General features: G+C 40.2%; 1 protein-coding gene across 8 annotated transcripts in view; it reads left to right on the forward strand.

The window, feature by feature from the left end:
• The window catches only part of GRIA4 (glutamate ionotropic receptor AMPA type subunit 4), a 485393-nt gene that overhangs the window by 393975 nt on the left and 66632 nt on the right, over positions 1–24786 (forward strand). For 7 of the 8 annotated variants that reach the window (XR_012241473.1, XM_073613116.1, XM_073613115.1 and 4 more), the window contains exon 9: positions 4318–4428. Coding sequence is in view for 7 of the 8 variants with exons in the window: in XM_073613116.1 (XP_073469217.1) it covers positions 4318–4428 (111 nt within the window). In the remaining variant the exon portion in view is untranslated. Of the gene's footprint in view, positions 1–4317; positions 4429–5885; positions 10482–24786 lie in introns of those variants that run through there. The other variant, XM_073613117.1, reaches the window with a different exon arrangement.

The following is a 24786-nucleotide window of genomic DNA, read 5'->3' on the forward strand; positions in this document are numbered from 1 at the left end:
GCATTAGTGGGATCTCATTGTTAAAAGGTATCAGTAAGGAGAACGGTACAAAAGAATTTCCAAGACATTAGATATACCATGGAACACAGTGAAGACAGTCATCATCGAGTGGAGAAAATATGGCACAACAGTGACATTACCAAGAACTGGACGTCCCCCCCCAAAAAAAAAAGACAAGAAGGAAACTGGTCAGGGAGGCTGCCAAGAGGCCTACAGCAACATTAAAGGAGCTGCAGGGATATCTGACAAGTACTGGCTGTGTGGTACATGTGACAACAATCACCCGTATTCTTCATATGTCTGGGCTATGGGGTAGAGTGGCAAGATGGAAACCTTTTCTTACAAAGAAAAGCATACAAGCCCTGCTAAATTTTGCGATAACACATCTGAAGTCTCCCAAAAGCATGTGGGAAAATGTGTTATGGTCTGATGAAACCAAGGTTGAACTTTTTGGCCATAATTCCAAAAGATATGTTTGGCACAAAAAAACACTACACATCACCAAAAGAACACCATACCCACAGTGAAGCATAGTGGTGGCAGCATTATGCTTTGGGGCTGTTTTTCTTCTGCTGGACAAGGGGAACAGTTCCAAATAACAGTCAATATTGGCACAAAATCTTCAGGCTTCTGCTAGAAAGTTGAACATGAAGAGGAACTTCATCTTCAGCATGACAACAACACAAAGCATACATCCAAATCACCAAAGGAATGGCTTCACCAAAAGAAGATTAAAGTTTTGGAATGGCCCAGCCAGAGCCCAGACCTGAATCCGATTGAAAATCTGTGGGGTGATCTGAAGAGGGCTGTGCACAGGAGAAGTCCTCGCGATCTGACAGATTTGGAATGTTTTTGAAAAGAAGAGTGTTCAAATATTGCCAAGTCAAGATGTGTCATGCTGATAGACTTATACCCAAAAAGACTGGGTGCTGTAATAAAATCAAAAGGTGCTTCAAACAAAGTATTAGTTTAAGGGTGTGTTTAGTTTGTTGTTCAATTGAGTTGTACAGTTTATAGGTCCCATTAAAGGTGGAAAAAAATCTGAGATGATTTATCTTTGTCTCATTTGTTTACATCACAGAAACCTGACGTTTTAACAGGGGTGTGTATACTTTTTATAACCACTGTATACTGTTCTTTCTGCCTGGAAACTTGAGAATGTCTATGGCATCCAAAAAGTGTCCCTTTACGTCAAAAGTGGTTTTAGACCAGCAAGAAAACAGCGATAGTAAATTAGAACACTTGCAGAATTGAGTGATAGTGATTCGTGGGGAAATTCATTTTATTATTTTTTTTAATATAATTATTTATAGTTATTTATTATGATATAATTTATGATTTCATGTTTCAAACTTTATCATACCCGGGATGTCTACTAGACTCTTGTTTGGACAGATTCCTAAGAATTACAGCCTACAATATAAAAGCCAAATTATATACAAAACAATGTACCGCTTTGAGATTAAAAAATCTGACATAATCATACCGCCAGGGAGGTTAAGCCTTGATTTTTCTGCAGTGCTTGAAATTGGATTCTCTGTTCTTGCTAAACTCTTTATTCATCTGTCATTAAAAAATATCCCAAAAATCACAATTTCTCCTTTAAAATTGTACAGTAAATATATTTGTAAATGAAACCTCAAAAACAAATAACAAGGCTGAAAAATGCTGTAAGAAAGGAACGGCTTAGTCTAATAAACTACTGGGATTCAAGGATGACATGTACATAATTTGAATTCACATGATTACAGATGAGGGTAATGACTGTCTGCGGCACTGGCCAAATGCAATGCGAATGCCAAGAGACATCATTCAGTTGGGAAATAATCTCTGCACTGTCTTATCACCATAAAACCAATCAACAAAGGAGCTGGTCAGTGCATTTAATACATGTTTGGGATCCGTTCTCTTGACTAATGCTCTTGTCTCTAATTTCAAAGCAAAGGAAAGTCATTGTCCTCGTTCCAGCTTCACCAATAAAAAATACCGAACATCATTTCTGAACAACTTGTTGCCAGCCTGTTTACATATGTAATACGGCTTGAGTGGTTAGTCGTTGCAGAGATAATTGCCTGCAATTAACTTTCTACGTAGCTTAAAGGATCAAATGGGAGAGGATTTTTTTTTTAAATCTACTGGGGGAAATTTATCAAAGTGTTTAATGACTCATAACAAGGCATCTGTCCAAGGCAAATGTAAAATGTAAGTTATTTTTTAAACAATTTTAAAATAATGTTGTTTTTAATTGCAAATTCTGGCCCTCTGTAGGAAGACATGTTTGTACATTTATTCTAACCCCTAAAGGAAAAATATAGCATATATTCACAGACCACATATTTTGAATTGTTAATGCAGTTTTTTACCTTTGATATTATCGTATAATTTGATAAGACTTTCATATATTTAGTATCTTGTTTTTCCCCATTTCTGCTTATGTATTGAGAGATGTGTCAATTGGCCACTAGAGGGAGATTTCAGAGGCTCAAAGCAGTTACTTTCTCTCATTATTTTGCTCTTTCTTAAAGTGTTACTAAAGTCAGAATTTCTTTTTAAAATAACAAACATGTTCTACTTACCTGCTCTGTGCAGTGGTATTGCACAGAGTGGCCCAGATCCTCCTCTTCTCGGGTCCCTGGCGGCGATCTTAGCTCCTTCTCTTCTTTTTTCCATTCCGATAGCAAGCCCCTCTCTATGGGGACATGCTGTGCATGCTCGCTCCCGACCTGTGTGTCTATGGAGACACACTCCATATACTTACACAGCTGAACTTAGGCCTTCCTCTTCAATGCATTTGATTGACAGCAGCAAGAGCCAATGGCTCTTGCTACTCCTCAAATGCTGTGTGAAGACCAAGTAAGGGGAGAATAGATGGAGCCGTGCACAGCGCTGATCTCTTCTCCCCTCTCTGGTTAAGATATGATACCAGCCACATGGAGAGTGCATTGATTTAAGTCACTCAGCTGACATAAGAGTAACTTGCTAAAGGAGTCAAGGCAGTTCACTAAGCAAGTGAATGTTTACATAGCTTATTAAAGTAGTGTTAGTGAGGTGAGTGAATATTCAAAGTAAAGCTGTTCTCGCTTTGCGTAACCAATAATGTGCAACACAGATTACCTATTTACACCGCTACACTGTCGGGTTTTACTAAAGCCGGAGAGTACAAAATCAGGCTCACTTCTGCATAGGAACCAATCAGCTTCTAACTCCAGCTTGTTCAATTAAGCTTTGGCAATAAAACCTGGAAGCTGATTGGTTTTTATGCAGACATGAGCCTGATTTTGCACTCACCAGCTTTAGTTAAAAGACCCCTATGTTTCCAAAGGTTTGGGTACACTTGGCCATCAAACCTATATATTTTTCAATGGAAGGAGTGCCAGACCAATTGATCAGAGTTCAAATTAATTTATTGTTTTGCACTAAAAACAGCCAATGGGTTTCGCGGGCCATAAAACACACCTCCTTCATTAGGGTTTCCTGTAAAATTAGAAGCTTGAATGGACTCAAAAAAGGGCTTTCCTGTGTAAATCGATGTAGGGGAGTTCTTTGCTGGACTAGGAGGGTGACAAGCCAGCAGTATCTGCATATCTCATAGAATGCATTAGGATAAAAAGTCTTGTGCTTTTACAACTCCTTTAAGGCCACATTTTAAAGTTTTCCCTCCTCCTATAACATTTCTAAGCCTCGTCCACCTATGGTCCTGGTCAAACCAGCTACAGTTAGTGTAATTATTAGCAGGCAAAAGCAGAGGTATTGCTGACCCTAGAGAGTGCTACTAATGCCGCGTACACACGACCGGTTTTGCCATCGGAATAAACTCCGAAGGTTTCTCCGACGGAATTCCATTCAAGCGGTTTTGCCTACACACGGTCAAACCAAAGTCCGACCGTCCAGAACGCGGTGATGTACAGCACGTAGGACGGGACTAGAGAAAGGAAGTTCAGTAGCCAATAGCTTCCGTCTCGTACTTGCTCCAGAGCAAGTGTTGTTTTTGGTCTGGCGGAACAGCATACAGACGAGCGGTTTTCCCGATAGGAATTGGTTCCGTCGGAAATATTTAGAACATTTCTAGGTCCGTCAGAATTTGCGCCAAAAAAAAGTCCGATGAGGCACACACATGATCGGAATAGACGATGAAAAGCTTCAGTTGGGCTTTTTCTGTCGGACATTCCGCTCGTGTGTACGTGGCTTTAGAAAAAAAAATCCCACTTTTCTTTATAATAGGAATGGATCTGAATGAGATTAAACAAACATTGTTAAATAAGAATATGTACACGGACACTTCTTCTAAAAATAAACTACAAATATTCTGTTTTACAGATTGGTTACTGGAATGATATGGATAAGCTTGTTTTGCTGCAGCATGAACCATCCTTTAAAAATGACAGTTCTGCCATTGAAAACCGGACAGTCATTGTTACTACAATTCTGGTAAGTCTTTTTCAATATAAAGAAACTTTAATATGTAAATTTTGTCTCATTTAATTAAAAAAAAACATGAATATACATTATATTTTTTTAGGTGGAGAAAGTCTTTGCTACCTATGCTCCGAATTTACAATTTTAAAAAATTGTAGAATATTTTAATGTATATTTATGCTTTATATAATTCATTTCATGAACCGGATTTGATATCATTTGCTAGTAGAAAATTTACAACAAGAAACGTAACATATATTTACTTATTTACTTCAACTCTGTGTTGCATTAAAGGATCAGTGTACTGATTAGCTTAAAATTCAAATATTGTTTAATAAAATTTGATAAAATTGTTTTGATGCGTTGCAAAATCTGAGACCTAGTTATGTTGCAGAAGTGATTTTTAATACTTAAAAAAAATATTGTCCACAATATTATTATAACAATAACAATAATAGGAATAGCATTTCATATAGCCTGTGCACACTTTAATCAACCTGAAAAACATTTTTATTTTCTAAAAGGTATTTCTTCCTATATACTTACCATGTATCACTTTCTCAATAGAAAAATGCTTACCAACATTTAAAATACATTTATAATATAGAATATGTTGCTTATGTACTTTTTCCAAAATTAAACTAGTTACACATTGTGCTTTAATGAATGGTAAAATTCTTGGTTTTGTTTTTTCTTTTCTTTTTTTAAGTGATTGAATATCAATACAGCTCCTTTATAATAGCTAATGGCACAGAAATACCAGTCTTTTGCTTCTGCCATCAAAATATCAGTTTCTTAAGTTAGCACCATAACTAGTTTTTTTTTTGTATTGTAAATTTCAATAATTTTTGTACCATAGGTGAAAAATTATTGATATCCACATGCTACTGTGAAATAATTCAAGAAGCTAATTTTGAAATTACTACAGTGCATTTTCCCACCCATACACAGCACACAAAAAGACAGACAGACTATTTTTTTGCTGTAGAATCATAGAACATAAATCGCCTTTCTTTATAGCACATGAATATCAAGCGTATTTGTCAGCCTCAAAAGTCAGACATGCCCTTTAAATTTGTTGTCAACACAGGCAAGTGTAGGGTGACCTTTATTTGTCTGGACTTTCCAGTACATTCCTCTGAACTTTTCACCTGCTCTGTTACACTTGGTTTAAAAAAATACATTTATAAAAAAATCTCAAATGGGAATAAGGTGTTTAAGTTGTTTCTTTTATTTCCTTTTTTTTTTTTTTGGCTGCGGGGTTTTGTACACTTAAGACACAAATGGATTTTTTTTTCATAATCTAATAATTCCGCTGTTACAGGATTATTGTACACAGTTCTATGCACAGGGAGATAGACTGCTTATGCATGATAAGTTATACACTCTGAGCTGTTTGTACATTGCATTTTTTCCTAAAAGATTCAGTAATGGGAAATCATACTTCAGTACAGTCCTCCTCTTTTCAGCCTCTGATGAAGAATCCTATTTTAAGAAATTGATCAAGAAAGAACATTTTCAAGACCCAGCGACCATTCCTTGCTATGGCTCAAGTAAAATTCAACAATGTAGTCAAAAGTAGTGAACTTTTTTTTCTCAGTCTGTAATGTGGATTAATATCCTTCTGACTTCACAACATCCATCACACTACTGATGAAATGCCTTGAGATATATTTAAATATGGTAGTACTGAAAGATCGTACAACTGCTCCCCAAAGTTCTCCAAAAAAATGTATTGTAACCCTGGAGGCTTCCTCTAAGACAGCATGATGCTGTTAAAGGATAGCTTTTCAAGTGGGAATAGTATGCCAAATTAAGAACTACTTTTGGTCATATGTATAACATTTAAATTTAAAATACACAGTTTTCCCTACATTTGTATGCTGTTAAAATAATCAAAATTTAGTATCATTTTGTAAAATTATAAACAAAAAACTCCTTAATACAATATTCTGTACATTTTACTATTTAAAAAATAATTCTGCTATATAGTTTACAATGTCTACTTAATTGTAACAACACGTGTTTCATTATTTATCTGCTATAGTGTTGTTTTAGCATTTTATTTTGTATAATATGCTGTTTTTTGCTATATATTGCCTGCTGCTGTGGCTTTATATTTCCTATTCTATTTATATTTTATTAACAAACTTACACAATTGATGTTTATGGTAGTGTATAATATAATTAGTTTAGCATTCTCAATTACATTGATTTACTTTATGAAGTGTTACATTTCACTGCTGACTTTAAATATGAAGTTTGAAAGAATTTCATAACAGGCAGTTTTACATAAGCTCACCTTATTGAACCATTATTTGGATCAAAAGTTTTTTTCAATAATGGTAAGACTCTCTGGATTTCTACAGAAAAAAAAAAACCCTGTAACAATATTTATTAAAAGTAAAAAATAAATAAAATTACACATAGGAAACATTTGACCTTAACAAGTTAATACCATTTTTTTAAATATAAACTCATCTCCATTGGATGATTTTCTTTGGCATTTTTCCTTTTACTTTTTATGGACTTATTTATCTTAACAGCCCCTGCATTAGGTATATAAAGTGTGACCATTTTGTGCCTTGCAGAACCAATATATAATGATTTAACCTATAGGGGTGTACAATACAAGAAACTGTAGCAATCAGCTGAGCAAAGAAAAGCCCCGAACTGATTTTTTTTTTTTATACATAAAATTTTTGTAGCCCCGTGATTAAAATTTTCTGGTATAGCTCATAACAGTTAAATGTTTTGCGCCAACCTGACACCTGACGCTTAACCTTGTCTCCTTACTATACATGTTTTTTAAAATTTATATAGTAGTGGTTTTTTTTTGCTTTCAGCCAAAATCTTCTATGAAAGTTCTCATTTATCATATATGTCATGGTATAGCAAATAGTAATCCAGATAAGTACAAGAAGAGGTTGACCGTACTACAATCTTCAGAGAAATGCAAGCTTTATTAATAAAATCCAGATAATACAGACATCACAGACCCAAAATACAGGATAAGAGCATGATGACTTACACATTTCACGCAAAATGCGTTTAGTCATTAGTTGCTCAGGTCACGGACTGGTCCGGCACCCATTCGTCCGGAGCAGGAGTCAATTCGGTATGTCTCACCTGGAGTGGTATTTGCCTGTTCACTTAAAGCAAGTAGTAGTTCAACTAGACATCATTAAGTGTAGCACTAAAGATGTCTCACAGCTTCTTCCATTTTAATGAGGGCTAGAAACTTACCCCAGCATTTATTGGCACACGGGTAACCGTGTCACCTTGATCTAATTGCCATGGAATGTGTTTCAAGGCATATGTTGAGTGTCCAAAAACAGAATTGGAAATGTGAAATTTGTGGAACTACCCTGTTCAAATTACTTAAAGGATAAGTTCACCTTAAAAAAAAAATATATATATTATTATTATACAGGATTTATATAGCGCCAACAGTTTACGCAGCGCTTTACAATATAAAAGGAGACAATACAGTTACAATACAATAAAATACAAGAGGATAAGGAGCACCCTGCTCAGAAGAGCTTACAATCTAATCACATATTTTTGCAGGTATAAAAATGTGCATTTGTTTTTTTCGTTTTTTTACATTGGAGCCTGTAAAGCATTGTACAGATTCTGGGTGCAATACCTGAATCCTGTAGACTCTCTGTAGACTGTGGGATTGATTTACTAAAACTGGAGAGTACAAAATCTGGTGCAGCTGTGCATGGTAGCCAATCAGTTTCTAAGTTCAGCTTGTTCAATTAAGCTTTGACAAAAAGAAAAAAAATGGAATCTGATTGGTTTCTATGCAGAGCTGCACAAGATTTTGCATTTTGTAGGAAGAATCAATGAACTACCAGAGTGCTCACCAGTGTCTTCGCAGTTCATTGAGAACTACAAGCCATCAGCCGTGGCGGACGACGGTACTTGTAGCTCATTCCTTCACAGAACACGGCCTCACTGTTTTTAAATTGTGACAACAGGTGCGGGGAAAGAAGGGTCACACAGAGGGGATGCAGGAGCTGGAACATGTTACATGTTACACCCTAAATACCGGTGGAACATGTAACATGTTCCAAAGGAGAACTTAGCCTTTAATTCTATCCTTCAATGTCAGGAAGTATATACAGTGCCTTGAAAAGTATTCATACCCCTTGAAATGTTCCACATGTTACAACCAAAAACGGAAATTAATTTTATTGGGATTTTATGTAATAGACCAATACAAAGTGGCACATAATTGTGAAGTGGAAGGAAAATTATAAATTGTTTTCAAAGTTTTTTACAAATAAATATCTGAAAAGTGTGGAGTGCATTGGTATTCAGCGCCATTTGCTCTGATACCCCTAACTAAAATCTAGTGGAACTAATTGACTTCAGAAGTCACCTGATTAGTAAATAGAGCCAACCTGTGTGTAATTTAATCTCAGTATAAATACAGCTGTTCTGTGAAGCCCTCAGAGGTTTGTTAGAGAACCTTAGTGAACAAACAGCATCATGAAGACCAAGGAACACACCAGATAGGTCAGGGTGAAAGTTATGGAGAATTTTAAAGCAGGGTTAGGTTATAAAAAAAATATCCCAAGCTTTGAACATCTCACGGAGCACTGTTCAATCTATCATTTGAAAATGGAAAGAGTATGGCACAACTGCAAACCTACCCCATCCACCTAAACTTACAGGAAGCCATGTGGGGGACACAGCAAACGTGGAAGCAGGTGCTCTGGTCAGATGAGACAAAAATGGAACATTTTGGCCTAAAAGCCAAACGCTATGTGTGGCGGAAAACTAACACTGTACATCACCCTGAATACACCATCCCCACCATGAAACATGGTGGTTGCAGCATCATGTTGTGGGGATGTTTTTCTTCAGCAGGGACAGAGAAGCTGGTCAGAGTTGATGGGAAGATGGATGGAGCCAAATACAGGGCAATCTTAGAAGAAAACCTGTTGGAGTCTGCAAAAGACTTGAGACTGGGGCAGAGGTTCACCTTCCAGCAGGACAACGACCCTAAACATACAGCCAGAGCTACAATGGAATGGTTTAGATCAAAGCATATTCATGTGTTAGAATGGCCCAGTCAAAGTCCAGACCTAAATCCACTGAGAATCTGTGGCAAGATTTGAAAATCGCTGTTCACAGACGCTCTGCAATGAATCTGACAGAGCTTGAGCTATTTTGTCAAGCAGAATGGGCAAAAATTTCACTCTAGATGTGCAAAGCTTGTAGAGTCATATCCAAAAAGACTTGCAGCTGTAATTGCAGCGAAAGGTGGTTCCACAAGGTATTGACTCAGGGGGGCTGAATACAAATGCACCCCACACTTTTCACATATTTATTTGCAAAACCATATCATGTCCTTCCACTTCACAATTATGTGCCACTTTGTGTTGTTCTATCACATAAAATCCCAATAAAATACATTTACGTTTTTGATTGTAACATGACAAATTGTGGAAAATTTCTAGGGGTATGAATACTTTTTCAAGGCGCTGTAAGAGGTGTTAATCTTTGGGTGAACATGTCTGAAGGTGTTAATTGTCATATTTGGATAGTGAAGATAGGGGTCAAAAATACCTCAGATCTCATATTTACACTAAAATGCAATAACAAAATAAAATAAAATGTTGTTTAAAAAAAAAAAAAGTCTCTTTAAGAGCTATGGGCGGAAGTGACGTTTTCATGTCGCTTCCGCCCTGAAATGGTATGGAGATGGGTGGGAGCCATCTTCCCCTCACTCCTTCCCCTCACTCAGCTCTATACCACAGACAGGAGCAGTCGCGGCGGCTCCGGTAAGCGGCGGAGGACACCGGAGAGTGGCGGGAGGGGGGCCCCTTCTCCCGCAGCCGATAAAGGTGATCTTGCGGCGAATCCACCACAGAGACCACTTTTATCTGAAAGCTGACGCCCACTGAAGAAAAGGATACCGGGGTTATGGCAGCTAGCTGCTGCCATTACAACAATATCCCTCTTCAAACAGCCGACGTATAACGACAGCAGGCGGTCCGTAAGTGGTTAAATTAAAATTTATATATATATGTAAAAATAAATAAGTTCTTCACCACAAAAATTGGTAAATCTTTTCGGGTGTGGCATGAACATTTTTAGATCTTTTTGGTGCGCCGCAGGACAAAAAAGTTTGAGAAACCTGGTCTGTAGACACCTTCATTTGATATAGAGAAGCCTTCTGTACGAGCTTGAAACAAATTCTAATGGCAATAATTGGTGTATACTGCATCTAGATGAGTGGTATGTTTTAGGTAGAGCTTCGAGCTCTAGACTTGTTATAGGTTTCCTGGGCTAGCAAACCTTAATGCATTCATACACGGGACAAATATTAGCCCAGCTTGATAACTTTAGGCCTTCCACCAATTTTACCTTATTATTATACTGTATAGACACCTTTAATAACCGCTTTGATGTAAACTGGTTAGAAAGGCTAAAGCGGATCCATGAGGGCTATATTGGTGCATGTTTGCAGTTCTTTTAGAAATATTTTTAATGCTTTTCTTCTGGATCTGGATGCTTACACACATGTCAAATGCCTGTATCATTCATATAGCCCCAAACAAATTTGTAACATTTAGGCTATCCACAGATTAAACACCCAGGGAAAATATAGGCCTAAACAGTAGCTTCTATTTTCTGAAGTTGACTCCACAGGATCCAGAACTAGGGAATTTACAAGTGCTGTTGCTTTCTCTACTGTTAGAGGTGTATTTTACAATAGACTCTTAGAGCTACAGTTAAGTCTCTATGCAGACAGTCATTCTGTTGTAAAGGTGTCTAAGGTTAGAGAAGTATACAATGTAAGAAGGAGGCATGGAGCTCTTAGGTTCTAGTCAGTGTACACTATAGTAGGGTGGGTGTACAAAAATGACCTTTACTATTATTTGCAATGGGCCTGTGAGGAGATGATTTAACCCTGCGTTCCAACCATATGGGAACAGTGTGCCACTTATGGAGTCCTAAATAACATGCAAAAATTAGAACCTTCGGTATATATTCAATTTGTAGACAATTTCTTGGACAAAGACCATTCTGAGTTGATCCCCTGGGAGTTTAGCAAACTAATATTCTACAAAACGACCATATCATATAAAGTTCATGGAGGCTCCAGTTGAGGCACATGTAAGCCACTGTCCTTGTAAAACAATAATGTAACAGCTTATAGCCCTAGGTGTGCAATATGTATCTGTCAAGAGAGGGTTAGGTAGAGGGCAATATTTGGTCTTTCTTAAGGGAGATTAGATTAATAATCCTATCAGATTCTTTTTGCAAAAAAACAGTGTTTCGTAATATTGAAACTGGGGCAGAAAAGGTTATCAGTAAAAAAAAAATAGTTTATGTATGAGTATTTGTAAAACAAACACTCATATAGTAAATGTCAAAATACAGTTTAATAAACATTAATTGCACTTCAGTATCTAGCCACACTCACTGATTGACTTTAGGTGGTCCTAGTAAGTGTTTAACTCACCAATAAATAATACATATATCTGGGGTGGATATAAGATATTTACAGACTATACAGCAACACAAGGGTCCTCTAGCACTTAAGGGCCCTGTATTCTAGATATGGGTCCGGCATTTGCAGGATTCCTCTATGCCTTTGACATAGACCAGGACATTGCTCATAATAATTTCCAAGTGGTGTTGGGCAGTGAGCACCTCTTCCCTGGAGCCAGTGCTGGTTAACGCAGAGGAAATCAGGTGACTGGACTGGAATGGCCTGAAAATAGGTAAGTATATGCATCTTTTTTGCACAGATTCGTCAGCATAGGTGTTAGATGAGGATTTTATTAAGGCTAGTTAGGTGTAAGTGTATCTATCTATCTATCTATCTTTGTACCTGGGCAGTTGCTGACTTGCATAGAGCCATTGACATATATATGTATATATATTATATATATATATATATATATATATATATATATATATATATATATATATATATATATATATATACACAGTGCTGTGAAAAAGTATTTGCCCCCTTCCTTTTTTATTTTTTTGCATATTTCTCACGCTTAAATTATTGACATCATCAAACAAATTTTAATATTACACAAAGATAACCCGAGTAAATCCAATATGCAGTTTTTAAATTATTATTTCATTTATTAAGGGAAAAAAGCTGTTACAATCTGCATGGCCCTATGTGAAAAAGTAATTCCCATGCTGAATCATAAATGAACTGTGATTAACCACAATTTTTTGGATAGCTGAGTTAAATTTCACTTGCCACACCCAGGCCTGATTACTGCCAGACCTGTTAAATCAAAAAATCACTTAAATAGAAGCCTGTCTGACAAAGTAAAGCACACTAGAATATCTCAAAAAGCAACACATCATGCCGCGATCTAAAGAAATTTAAAAACAGATGAGAAACAATCAGTATCAGTCTGGAAAGTATTACAAAGCCATTTCTAAGGCTTTGGGATGCAAGCGAACCATGGTGAGAGCCATTATCCACAAATGAAGAAAACTTGGAACAGTGGTGAACCTTACCAGGAGTGGCTGGCCAACCAAAATTACTCCAAGAGCACAAAGACGACTCATCCAGGAGGTCATAAAAGAACTCAGAACAACATCTAAAGAACTGCAGGCCTCACTTGCCTCAGGTAAGATCAGTGTTTATGATTCAACAATGAGAAAGAGACTGGGCAAATATGGAATCCATGGGAGAGTTCCAAGGCCAAAGCCACTGCTGATCAAAAAGAATACAAAGGCTCATCTCACATTTACCAAAAAAAATCTTGATTATCCCCAAGACTTTTAGGCAAATATTCTGTGGACCGATGAGACAAAAATGTAACTTTTTGGAAAGTGTGCGTCCCTTTACATCTGTCATAAAACAAATACATCATTTCATAACAAGAATATTATACCAGCAGTCAGACATGGTGGTGGTAGCGTGATGGTCTGGGGCTGCTTTGCAGCTTCCGGACCTGGACAACTTACCATAATTGAAGGAACCATAAATTCTGAGCTCTACCAAAAAATCCTAAAGGAATGTCCGGCCATCAGTTCATGAACTCAAGCTCAAGTGCACCTGGGTTATGCAGCAGGACAATGATCTGAAACACAACAGCAAGTCCACCTCCAAATGGTTCAAACAAAGCAAAATTTAGGTTTTAGAGTGGCCTAGTCAAAGCCTGAACTTAAATCTAATTGAGATGCTGTATCATGACCTTACACATGCTGTAAAACCCTCCAATGTGGCTGAATTAAAACAATTCTGCAAAGAAGAGTGGGTCAAAATTGCTAAACAGCAATGTGAAAGACTCATTGCCAGTTATCGTAAATGCTTGATTGCAGTTGTTGCTGCCAAGGGTTTCACAACCAGTTATTAGGTTTGGGGGCAATTACTTTTTCACATAAAGCTAGGCAGGTTTGGGCAGCTTTTTTGTCTTAAGAAATTAAACCATCATTTAAAAACTGCATTTTATATTTACTGGAGTTATCTTTGTGTAATAATAAAATTTGTTTGATGATTTGAGTCATTTAACCACTTCAGCCTTGGAAGATTTTACCCCCTTCCTGACTAGAGCACTTTTTACAATTTGGCACTGCGTCGCTTTAACTGACAATTATGCGGTCGTACGATGCTGTACCCAAACAAAATTTGCATTCTTTTTTTCCTACAAATAGAGCTTTCTTTTGATGGTATTTGATCACCTCTGCTGTTTTTATTTTTTGCGCTTTAAACAAAAAAAGACTGAAAAATGTAAAAAAAAAAATGTTTTTTACTTTCTGCTATAATAAATATCCCCCAAAAATATATATAAAAAAACTAATTTCTTCCTCAGTTTTGGCTGATATGTATTCTTCTACATATTTTTGGTAAAAAAAATTGCAATAGGTGTATATTGATTGGTTTGCACAAAAGTTATAGCGTCTACAAAATGGGGGATAGATTTATGGCATTTTTATTTATTAATTTTTTTTTTTTTATTAGTAATGGCAGTGATCTGCAATTTTTATCAGGACTGCAACATTGCAGCGGACAGATCAGACACTTTTGACACTATTTTGGGACCATTGACATTTATACAGCGATCAGAGCTAAAAATAACCACTGATTACTGTATAAATGTCACTGGCAGGGAAGGGGTTAAACACTAGGGGGCGATCAAGGGATTAAGTGTGTTCCCTCAGCGTGTTCTAACTGTAGGGGGATGGGCTACCACTGACATGACAGACATGACAGAGACATGACATGTTCCCGATGACAGGGAACAGTAGATCTCTGTCGTGTTACTAGGCAGAACAGGGAAATGCCTTGTTCACATAGGCAGTTCCCTGTTCTGCCTCTCCTCGCCGTGATCGCGGGCACACTCCCGCTATCCTTCTTTTACGGACTGACGTACAGGTACATCAGTTTGCAAAGGCATGTCATTCTGCCGACGTATATTGGCGTGAGTTGGTTGGCAAGCGGTTAAGAGTGACAAATATGCAAAAAAAAATCAGAAAGGGGGCAAATACTTTTTCACAGCATTGTATATATATTTCACATTCCAAATCAAGTCACAGTTTCTAATATCCTGCACCAAAAACATATGCGCTTAGTGGGAAAATGCAAATGAAGTACTTGTGTACAAAATTATATTATTTAATTCTGTATGTAATAGAGGTATTTAACAGCAGATGCTTACTGGATAATTGCTGATATATACATGTTTGGTCAAATAATTTGCTTATTTGCATAATTATACATCCCTAAAGGATGGATTTCCTTGAATGAAATGTTTAGTTTTTGCTTTAAGGTTTATGCACGTGCTAAGCACAAGCAATAGCATGTCACTGCACCGATAAGAAAAAATTCTTGTATTTTGTATAATTTAGTTTGTACCATAATAAAGCTTACTACTGAAAGACATATCAAATCATGTTTTCTATTTTTTGACATGTTCCTGAAAAACCACACAGCAGATTTGTACTTAATAAGGTAATGTGTGTGTTTTATGTAAAGTTTAAAGTTAATGAATGTGACTTTTAGCAGTGTACAAATGTATCTGTATCTCTTATGTTTCCTTACAGTATGTTATGGTCTAGTTTATATTGATATTTTTCTTGTTGATGTATTAAAATGGTGTGTTTTCTGTGAAACGTGGTGCAGAGGCTATTGTTTTCTTATTTTAGAAAAGTCATAATAGGTCACATATTTAGTACTTTAGTATAATCAAATACAATACTGCAGGCATTAAAGCAAGAAAAAGAAAAAAAAATTATAACCCAAAGACCAGCTCCAGGCATAACTTTTTTTGGGGTGGGTAAAGCTCTGTTCACAGGTGCAATGGTGTGTGCGTGCGCTTCTGCGCATCGCATGTAGAGCAGCCCTTTCATTTCAATGGCCTGCTCTACCCTACACATGAAAAACGCTCAAAAGATATCTATGTCCCTTTTGCAAAATTGCACAGCACCGAACCACTTGGATGCTGCGGCAACATGTCTTATGGCACGCATGAAAATACGCACGTTAGCAGATGTGTGGGGGGTGACATTAAGAATTAATGGCACCTCCATGTGTCTGCTAATGAGAGGCACGTTTCTGTGCATGTCAGGAAAGTACATGATTTTGCGTGCATTCATGACACACACAGAGTGTGAACGTACCCTCAGAGTCAAAACCTATCTCAAGTTTTTTTTGCATTCTGTGTCCTCACTATGGACATTTCCTTCACTTTCTGTCCCTGTGACACCAGGGCAAGGGATTGAGTGTGGGTGTCACCGAAATTGTTCTAAAAACTGTCCCCTCTATTAAATAAATGTGCTTTTGTTGCTGTTTCTATCCCCATCAAAGAGATACCTCATCACTTCCTGTCCCTGTGACACCTTGATACATCTCTGTGACCAGAATGCAGATAGCAGTAAAAAAAAATACATATATATATATATATATATATATATATATATATATATATATATATATACACACACACATTTACTCTATTGGCAATAAAGTAAATAGTATGCAGTTTGGTTTCTCTGGTTATGTATATAAAACACCAATATCTTGGAAGCAGGCCCATCTTGCTTGCACAACATATATAAAGCAATGAGATTAAATGGAAGGAGGGGAAGGGGAATCTCAGTTGCCTTGGAAATGCATCCGAATGGATTCACGTTTTCTAATCAGCAGTATCCACTGAAGAGGTTAAAACTGAGCAAATGCTAAGCCCTTCAGTCCCTTGGAATTAATTCCCTATATTGCTTTTCCAGTAATACAGAAATGTAGGGGCATTTCATGATCTGTATTTCACTTGGATGACAATCCGAAGTGTGCAGTTCGTGCAGCAAGTTCATGCTATTATTGCATATTTGTATCTGCACTTGTGAGTCATCTTCTGGGTAGATCCCATTAGGTCTCCTAAACCTAGATGACTAGAAAATGATTAAAGGGGTTGTAAAGTCAGAATATTTTTTAATCTTAATGCATTCTATATATTAAGATAAAAAGCCTTCTGTGTGTAGCAGCATCTCTGTCCAGCAATGTCCACGAGTGTCTCAGCCGCCCAGGACTCTGCCTCCTGATTGACTGAGACACAGGAGCGGCGCCATTGGCTCTCGCTGCTGTCAATCAAAGTCAGTTAGCCAATTAGGAGAGAGAGGAGATGGGACCGAAACGCAGCTCTGTGTCTGAATTAATACACAGAGCTGCTGCTTGGCTTGAGTGCCCCCATAGCAAGCTGCTTGCTGTGGGGGCACTCAACAAGAGGGAGAGACCAGGAGCACAGAAGAGGGACCTGAGAATAGGAGGATCCGGGCTACTTTGTGAAAATCCACTGAAACAGAGCAGGTATGTATAACACGTTTGTTATTTTTATAGAAAAAAAAAAGAGAGACTTTACAATCACTTTAAAACTCTGTTTACTTCTATTTGGGGTTCCTGTAGAGAGGTTTTCTCTCATTCCTGTCCTGCTGACCATGGTTTTAAAACCAGAAAGTGAGGGGAAATCTAGAATAGGGACACAGACAAAAAGAAATATTCAAGAGGGGTTCTACTATTCCCATCCTCTACTAAAGAAAAGCATTTTTATTTCTGTCTGTTTCCCCTCAAATCCTTTCTAATAAAATGTTGTCAACAGGACAGCAAGTAAGCGAAAAATCTCTCTAATGGTGCCCCAGATAACAGGGAGATCCCAGCAGGGGTTTTAACCTTTGCGTGATTTCAGAAGGCTTGGCCATCATATTTAACCCTTTCGCTGCGAGAGACGTTTTTTCGTTTGTTTTCACACATGTTTAAAAATATTTTCTCTAGGTGACGCTTTAAAGTGTTACTAAACCCACAACAGTAATATCAGTCTGTATATGCAGTAAAGCATGTTTGTTATACTCACTGTGGAACCTAAGGGGTTAATCCTCTGCATTGTGTAAAAAGGCTGTTTAATCCTGTATGCACAGATCCTCCTCTTCTTGCATTGTCTCCAAAACATGTCCGGATAAGAAAAGTCCAAAGTTACCGGTGTCAGGCTGCACATGCTCTGTTTGGTGTGTATTGCTAGAGAGTTTTTTTTTTCTTGGGAGAGTACATGTGATCAGCACAGGGCTAATCAGCACTGTCCAGACAGAGGGTCAGGGGTCCTGCATCCTCATAGGGCAGCCAATGCAGTATGAAAACTCCTCCTACAAGCTTTAACCAGACACTGATAGTTACAAGACTGCTATATACTGCTAATGAGAAAAGGTATTTAGCAGTTTATATTTACTAAAATGATTGCATTTCCATGTTCTGTGTACTGTGGGAGAACAGATATAGTGAATGCAGGGTCCTGGGTTTGGTATCAGTTTAAATGCCCCCTATAGGTCATCAGTTTAGTGTTACAGAGGAGGTCTGGTGCAAGAAATATGGTTCTTACTCCGGCATGTGCAGTCATATGTAACGTGTATCGCAATTGTCGCTTTTATGTGTAGGCGCCCCTGAACCATGCATTTACGTCCGACACGTTGCTTCCAGGTCAGCAACAAGAAGGGGAGGAGAGGAGACGTGTGTCCACTTAGCTCCCTCGCCACTATGCAGCAGCCCCCACTATGCCGGTCCTGGACCCGTAGATGGGCAAGCAGAGCCTGGGATAAATGGCAGGGGTGTGCACAGGGGGAGGCCCATGTTACGGGGGGGGGCGAAAGAATTTCAGAGGTAATGGGCTGCTTTCATCTGACAGGCAGCATTCTGCTTGTCAGATATACACTGTGGGTAAAGTACCTGCCAGCGAAAGGGTTAAAGGTAACCTGTCATGAGAATATCATGAAGGCTACCAATGCTGCCTAGGCTAGGTTCCTGACTGTCCTAATGATTCAGTGACTTCAGTACTTTAATTCACTGACCTGAACAAGTATGCAGTTAAAGAGTTACTAAACCTAAAAACGTTTTCTACCTTAATGCATTGTTTGCATTAAGGTAAAAAACATTTTCAGTGTTCCTGTGCTCACCCTTCCCTGTATGAAGGGGAAGAGAGGGGAGAAGAGATCAGCGCTGTGCAGGGCTGCATCTTTTCTTCCCTTATTTCCTCTTTACACTGCATTCGAGCAGGAACCATTGGCTCTTGCTGCTTTCAATCAGATGCAGTGAGGAGGAAGTGGGGGAACCGGCCTAAGTCCCGCTGTGTAAGTCTATGGAGCGTGGCTTTAACAAGGGGACCCCCAGATCCCCCCCCCCCCCCCCCACTATGTCCCCCGGCTGCCCGGGAATGTTTTGCAAGAAACATTTCTTTACTAAGCTAAGAACATTGACTTTGCAAACCATTCAGTGTCTGCACCTATATAACTTTGCATGCTTTACATGGCAAACAAATGTATGGTAAAATGATGGTTTCTAGTGGTCAAAATAATGTATAGCCATTTACTGTATCCATGCTTTTGCTGTTATTGTTGGGCTAAAAATTTAATTCTGCCAGGATATCGCACATTAGATTAAAAACTGATGTTCATGGGAAAATTTAGCAGGCTATCCCATAATGCATTGGGCCTCTGAGGCAGCGAGTGCACAGCGGGCAGGCTTGGCCCCAGGTAGCACTCACCCCTAGTGGGTTCCATCAATTAATATAGTACAAAATTTAAAAAACATAAACACATACATGAATAATTATAACAAAAGAGATTAATTTCTTAAAAATTTAGCAGGCTATCCCATAATGCATTGGGCCTCTGAGACAGCGAGTGCACAGCGGGCAGGCTTGGCCCCAGGTAGCACTCACCCCTAGTGGGTTCCATCAATTAATATAGTACAAAATTTAAAAAACATAAACACATACATGAATAATTATAACAAAAGAGATTAATTTCTTAAAAACTTTTTTTTTTTTTTTAGATCTTAAGGGCTCTCTGCTTCTGTCTCATTTTTTTGGGAGGACCCCTCAAAGTACTTTGTGCCACCTCTTTGGATCCACACTACAAGATCAAAATGGCTAAATATATTTTAGCACATGAAAGGGAAAACATAATGGGGTTGATTTACTAAAACTGGACAGTGCAAAATCTGGTGCAGCTGATGTTGGAAGTTGATTGGCTACCATACAGCTGAATCAGATTTTGCACTCTCCAGTTGTGGTAAATCAACCCCAATGCATCACTACAAGGTGGTAATTTTAAGGTGTTTTTACAAAGCTATTGCCGATGCCAGCAGGGATGCCTCTGCTACCTGTCACAGCTCCTCTACCCACAGGGGAAAAGCAGGCAGCATCAGTAGGACAACCACCAGCAGGTAATGTCTAACAAAGGTGTTCCAAACTTGAGCAGCAGCAGGCAGGTCTTACCCCAGGTAGCACTCACAAACATGGCTTGTCCATGATGGTCAACAAGTAGGTTGGCTCCAGTTCGAAAACCAACAACCTTAGAAGTTAAGAAAGACTCCATGGACTTTTGAGTGTATAAAATGTACCAAATGAATTGAGCATGTGAAACATGAGCTAGAAGTGTTGGCCTTCCCTGCTGCAAGTGTCTTCTTAGAAAGAGTAGCCACTCAGTCTTTATCAACATGAACCAGACTTGGATTTCAGATGGCTTCCACACATCCTCTCTTTGTATGTGATAGAGAATATATTTACACAATTAAAATTACACACTGCTAGATGGTGGTGGTGCTGCTTCTGTTACTGTTGTCTCCATATTCAGCATACTACAGCGTATCTGTAATAATTCAGATTCCTAAGTCAAACTTTTTATTTCCTTTTGTAAAAGACTCCTTCAAGGCTTTCTGCCTGGCCTTTCAGACTTTGCAGTGCTGCTGTCCAAATGTGATGCCATAGACAGGCTAACCAGAGGGCTGAAACTCAAATTTTTGGTTACTGTGACAAATGCCTACTATAAAGCCTATGTCTGTTTTTAGCTTGCTTTCTTCTTAAAACTTCTAAGAAAAGAACCTTGTGTCCTCTGACAATGTTGATTAAGGGTTTTTATGAGAGCAGACCAATTTACAGCTCATACCATTTGCTAAACTGACACCAGTTGTCGCTCGTATTACAAGAAAGATGCTTTTTACTTTAAATTATATTTCTTTAAAAAATGTTTTCGGGGTGGTTCTGATGTTGTGTACAAAGTTTTGAAAAAAATACTGTCATATAAAGCAAAATATGAGTAGCCAACATACGGGGGTTGATTTACTAAAACTGGAGCAATTAGAATCTGGTGCAGTTCTGCATATTAGCCAATCAGCTTCTAACTTTAGCTTGTTCAGTTATGCTTTGACAATAAAACCTTGAAGCTGATTGGTTTTTATGCACAGCTGCATCAGATTTTGCACACGCAAGTTTTAGTAAATCTCCCCCACTGCGTCACTGTTGGAAGTCCCAGATATCACCCTACAAAGCTGTAAATTGAAGGATTTTCATCTTTTTAATGTTGATCTTGAAGCGGCATAAAATGCCCCTCCCAAACGCTGTACCCATTTTTACCCTTTTTTCAATAGCAACATGTCATTAGACATGTTGTGGGCTCCCCATATCATTTTTATGCATTTGGCTGCTGTAGTTGCCCTCCAGAAGCCCACAAAAACCCATATTTTTTTTCTTATTGACTTCAATGAGGTTCAGATTCAATTACTTCTGAATCCCAAACACTCTGATCTGTTTGGTCCAACTGCCTGCAATTAGAACAGTGGCATTTTCAAGCAACTATATTCAGGGCCGGATTTGCCACAAGGCCACCGAGGCCAGGCCTCGGGGCGGCAGTGGTGCAGGGGCGGCGCCGCTCCTGCGGCGACTTCGCGGCCGCCCCCCCCTTTCGGGCTGCTCGTTAAAGTTGATTAAGGGCACCGTTGCCCTTAGAAAAGATGGCCGCGAGCCGCCCACTACTGCGCATGCGCAGTTCTGAAGCGGCCGGGCTCGGGAAAGCTCGTATGCGCTCGGCTGGGTGGCGCATGCGCAGTAGCGTGATTTCGCCGCCCGGCGCCATTTTTGAAAAGATTAAGAAGTAATGTCAGCGGTGCGGCGGCGGGGGGAGAGAGATGACATCTCTCATTGCCAGCACCGCTGTTCCGCCCTCCTTCATCTGGTGGCAGACAGGCAGCGTGGCAAGTGACATCAACATCTGGTGGCAGTGTGGCAAGTGACGTCTCCATCTGGTGGCAGCGTGGCAAGTGACATCCCCATCTGGTGGCAGCCAGGCAGTGTGGCAAGTGACATCTCCATCTGGTGGCAGCCAGGCAGCGTGTCAAGTGACATCTCCATCTGGTGGCAGCATGGCAAGTGACATCAACATCTTGTGGCAGCGTGGCAAGTGACATCTCCATCTGGTGGCAGCGTGGCAAGTGACATCTCCATCTGGTGGCAGCGTGGCAAGTGACATCAACATCTGGTGGCAGCGTGGCAAGTGACATCCCCATCTGGTGGCAGCCAGGCAGTGTGGCAAGTGACATCCCCATCTGGTGGCAGCCAGGCAGTGTGGCAAGTGACATCCCCATCTGGTGGCAGCGTGGCAAGTGACATCTCCATCTGGTGGCAGCCAGGCAGCGTGTCAAGTGACATCTCCATCTGGTGGCAGCATGGCAAGTGACATCCCCATCTGGTGGCAGCCAGGCAGTGTGGCAAATGACATCTCCAACTGGTGGCAGCCAGGCAGCGTGTCAAGTGACATCTCCATCTGGTGGCAGCATGGCAAGTGACATCAACATCTGGTGGCAGCGTGGCAAGTGACATCTCCATCTGGTGGCAGCGTGGCAAGTGACATCAACATCTGGTGGCAGCGTGGCAAGTGACATCCCCATCTGGTGGCAGCCAGGCAGTGTGGCAAGTGACATCTCCATCTGGTGGCAGCGTGGCAAGTGACATCTCCATCTGGTGGCAGCCAGGCAGTGTGGCAAGTGACATCCCCATCTGGTGGCAGCGTGGCAAGTGACATCTCCATCTGGTGGCAGCCAGGCAGCGTGGCAAGTGACATCCCCATCTGGTGGCAGCGTGGCAAGTGACATCTCCATCTGGTGGCAGCCAGGCAGCATGTCAAGTGACATCTCCATCTGGTGGCAGCGTGGCAAGTGACATCCCCATCTGGTGGCAGCCAGGCAGTGTGGCAAGTGACATCCCCATCTGGTGGCAGCGTGGCAAGTGACATCTCCATCTGGTGGCAGCCAGGCAGCGTGTCAAGTGACATCTCCATCTGGTGGCAGCATGGCAAGTGACATCCCCATCTGGTGGCAGCCAGGCAGTGTGGCAAGTGACATCTCCATCTGGTGGCAGCGTGGCAAGTGACATCCCCATCTGGTGGCAGTGTGGCAAGTGACATCTCCATCTGGTGGCAGCGTGGCAAGTGACATCCCCATCTGGTGGCAGGCAGAGTGGCAAGTGACATCTCCATCTGGTGGCAGCCAGGCAGTGTGGCAAGTGACATCTCCATCTGGTGGCAGCATGGCAAGTGACATCCCCATCTGGTGGCAGGCAGAGTGGCAAGTGACATCTCCATCTGGTGGCAGCGTGGCAAGTGACATCTCCATCTGGTGGCAGCGTGGCAAGTGACATCCCCATCTGGTGGCAGGCAGCGTGGCAAGTGACATCTCCATCTGGTGGCAGCCAGGCAGTGTGGCAAGTGACATCTCCATCTGGTGGCAGCCAGGCAGTGTGGCAAGTGACATCCCCATGTGGTGGCAGCATGAAAAGTGACATCTCCATCTGGTGGCAGGCATAGTGTCAAGTGACAAGCGATGGTGGCAAGTGACACGCTCAGGGCTCCCAATGATTCTGCATTATGGTGAGTTGAACTATTTAATTTTACATTACAATGTAATGATAGAAATAATGTGTTTCAATCATCCTAACACCATACCAACCATGGTGCCGGGGATGATTGAGGCACTAACACCAGCAATTGCCCTGAAAAATTGCCCGCGAAAAATTGTTACCCCGCGCGCTTACCCTGAAGTACAATTGAAGCCAGTTGTTTTTAATTGATCTATTGTAGCAGTCATCGATAAAGGACGAGAATGGTGGTGTGTGTGTGTGTGTGTGGGGGGGGGCGGCATTGAAGGACCCGGCCTTGGGGCGGCAAAGGGAGTAAATCCGGGCCTGACTATATTCGTGAATTATAAATGTTCACCCCATAGCGTCTGTTGGTTACTCACCTAGTCCCACTACTGTGCTACAATTTTAATTTATATAGCATCAAGCCTTTTAAAAAGATAAGAGCTTAAAGCATATACTTGGCTGGATCATCACTTGTGAGGACATAGAGTCAGGCAGGACTTTGCATGCCTTGCTTACAAAGCCTGGTTATGTTTAATTAAAGGTCTGATAGTAATGCTAGACCAGGGGTCTCAAACTCAAATTACCTGAGGGCCACAAGACAAGTTTTCATATCCCATGGGGGCCGCATGCAAACTTTCAAACTTCAAAAACAGCACTGGTGTCAGCGGACGCATTATTAACCCCAGCACTGGTGTCAGCATTAACCCCCAGCACTGGTGTCAGTGGACACACTAATAACCCCCAGCACTGGTGTCAGCGCACACACTATTAACCCCCAGCATTGTTGTCAGCGGACGCACTATTAACCCCCAGCATTGGTGTCAGCAGATGCACTATTATCCCCCAGCATTGGTGTCAGCGGACACACTATGAACCCCCAGCACTTGTGTTAGCGGACGCACTATAAAACCCCAGCATTGGTGTCAGTGGACACACTATTAAACCCCAGCATGGTGTCAGTGGACACACTATAAAACCCCAGCATTGGTGTCAGTGGACACACTATTAAACCCCAGCATGGTGTCAGTGGACACACTATTAAACCCCAGCATTGGTGTCAGTGGACACACTATTAACCCCAGCACTTCTACCTACACTCCACAAATAACTCCCCCCCTCACACTTCACCAATACCCCCCCAACACTTCACAAATAAATTTCAAGCCCAGTCACCCCACTAAGGACTTTGCTC

The sequence above is a fragment of the Aquarana catesbeiana genome, linkage group LG02 (assembly GCF_042186555.1).
Source record: "Aquarana catesbeiana isolate 2022-GZ linkage group LG02, ASM4218655v1, whole genome shotgun sequence".
Taxonomy (NCBI): Eukaryota; Metazoa; Chordata; class Amphibia; order Anura; family Ranidae; genus Aquarana; species Aquarana catesbeiana.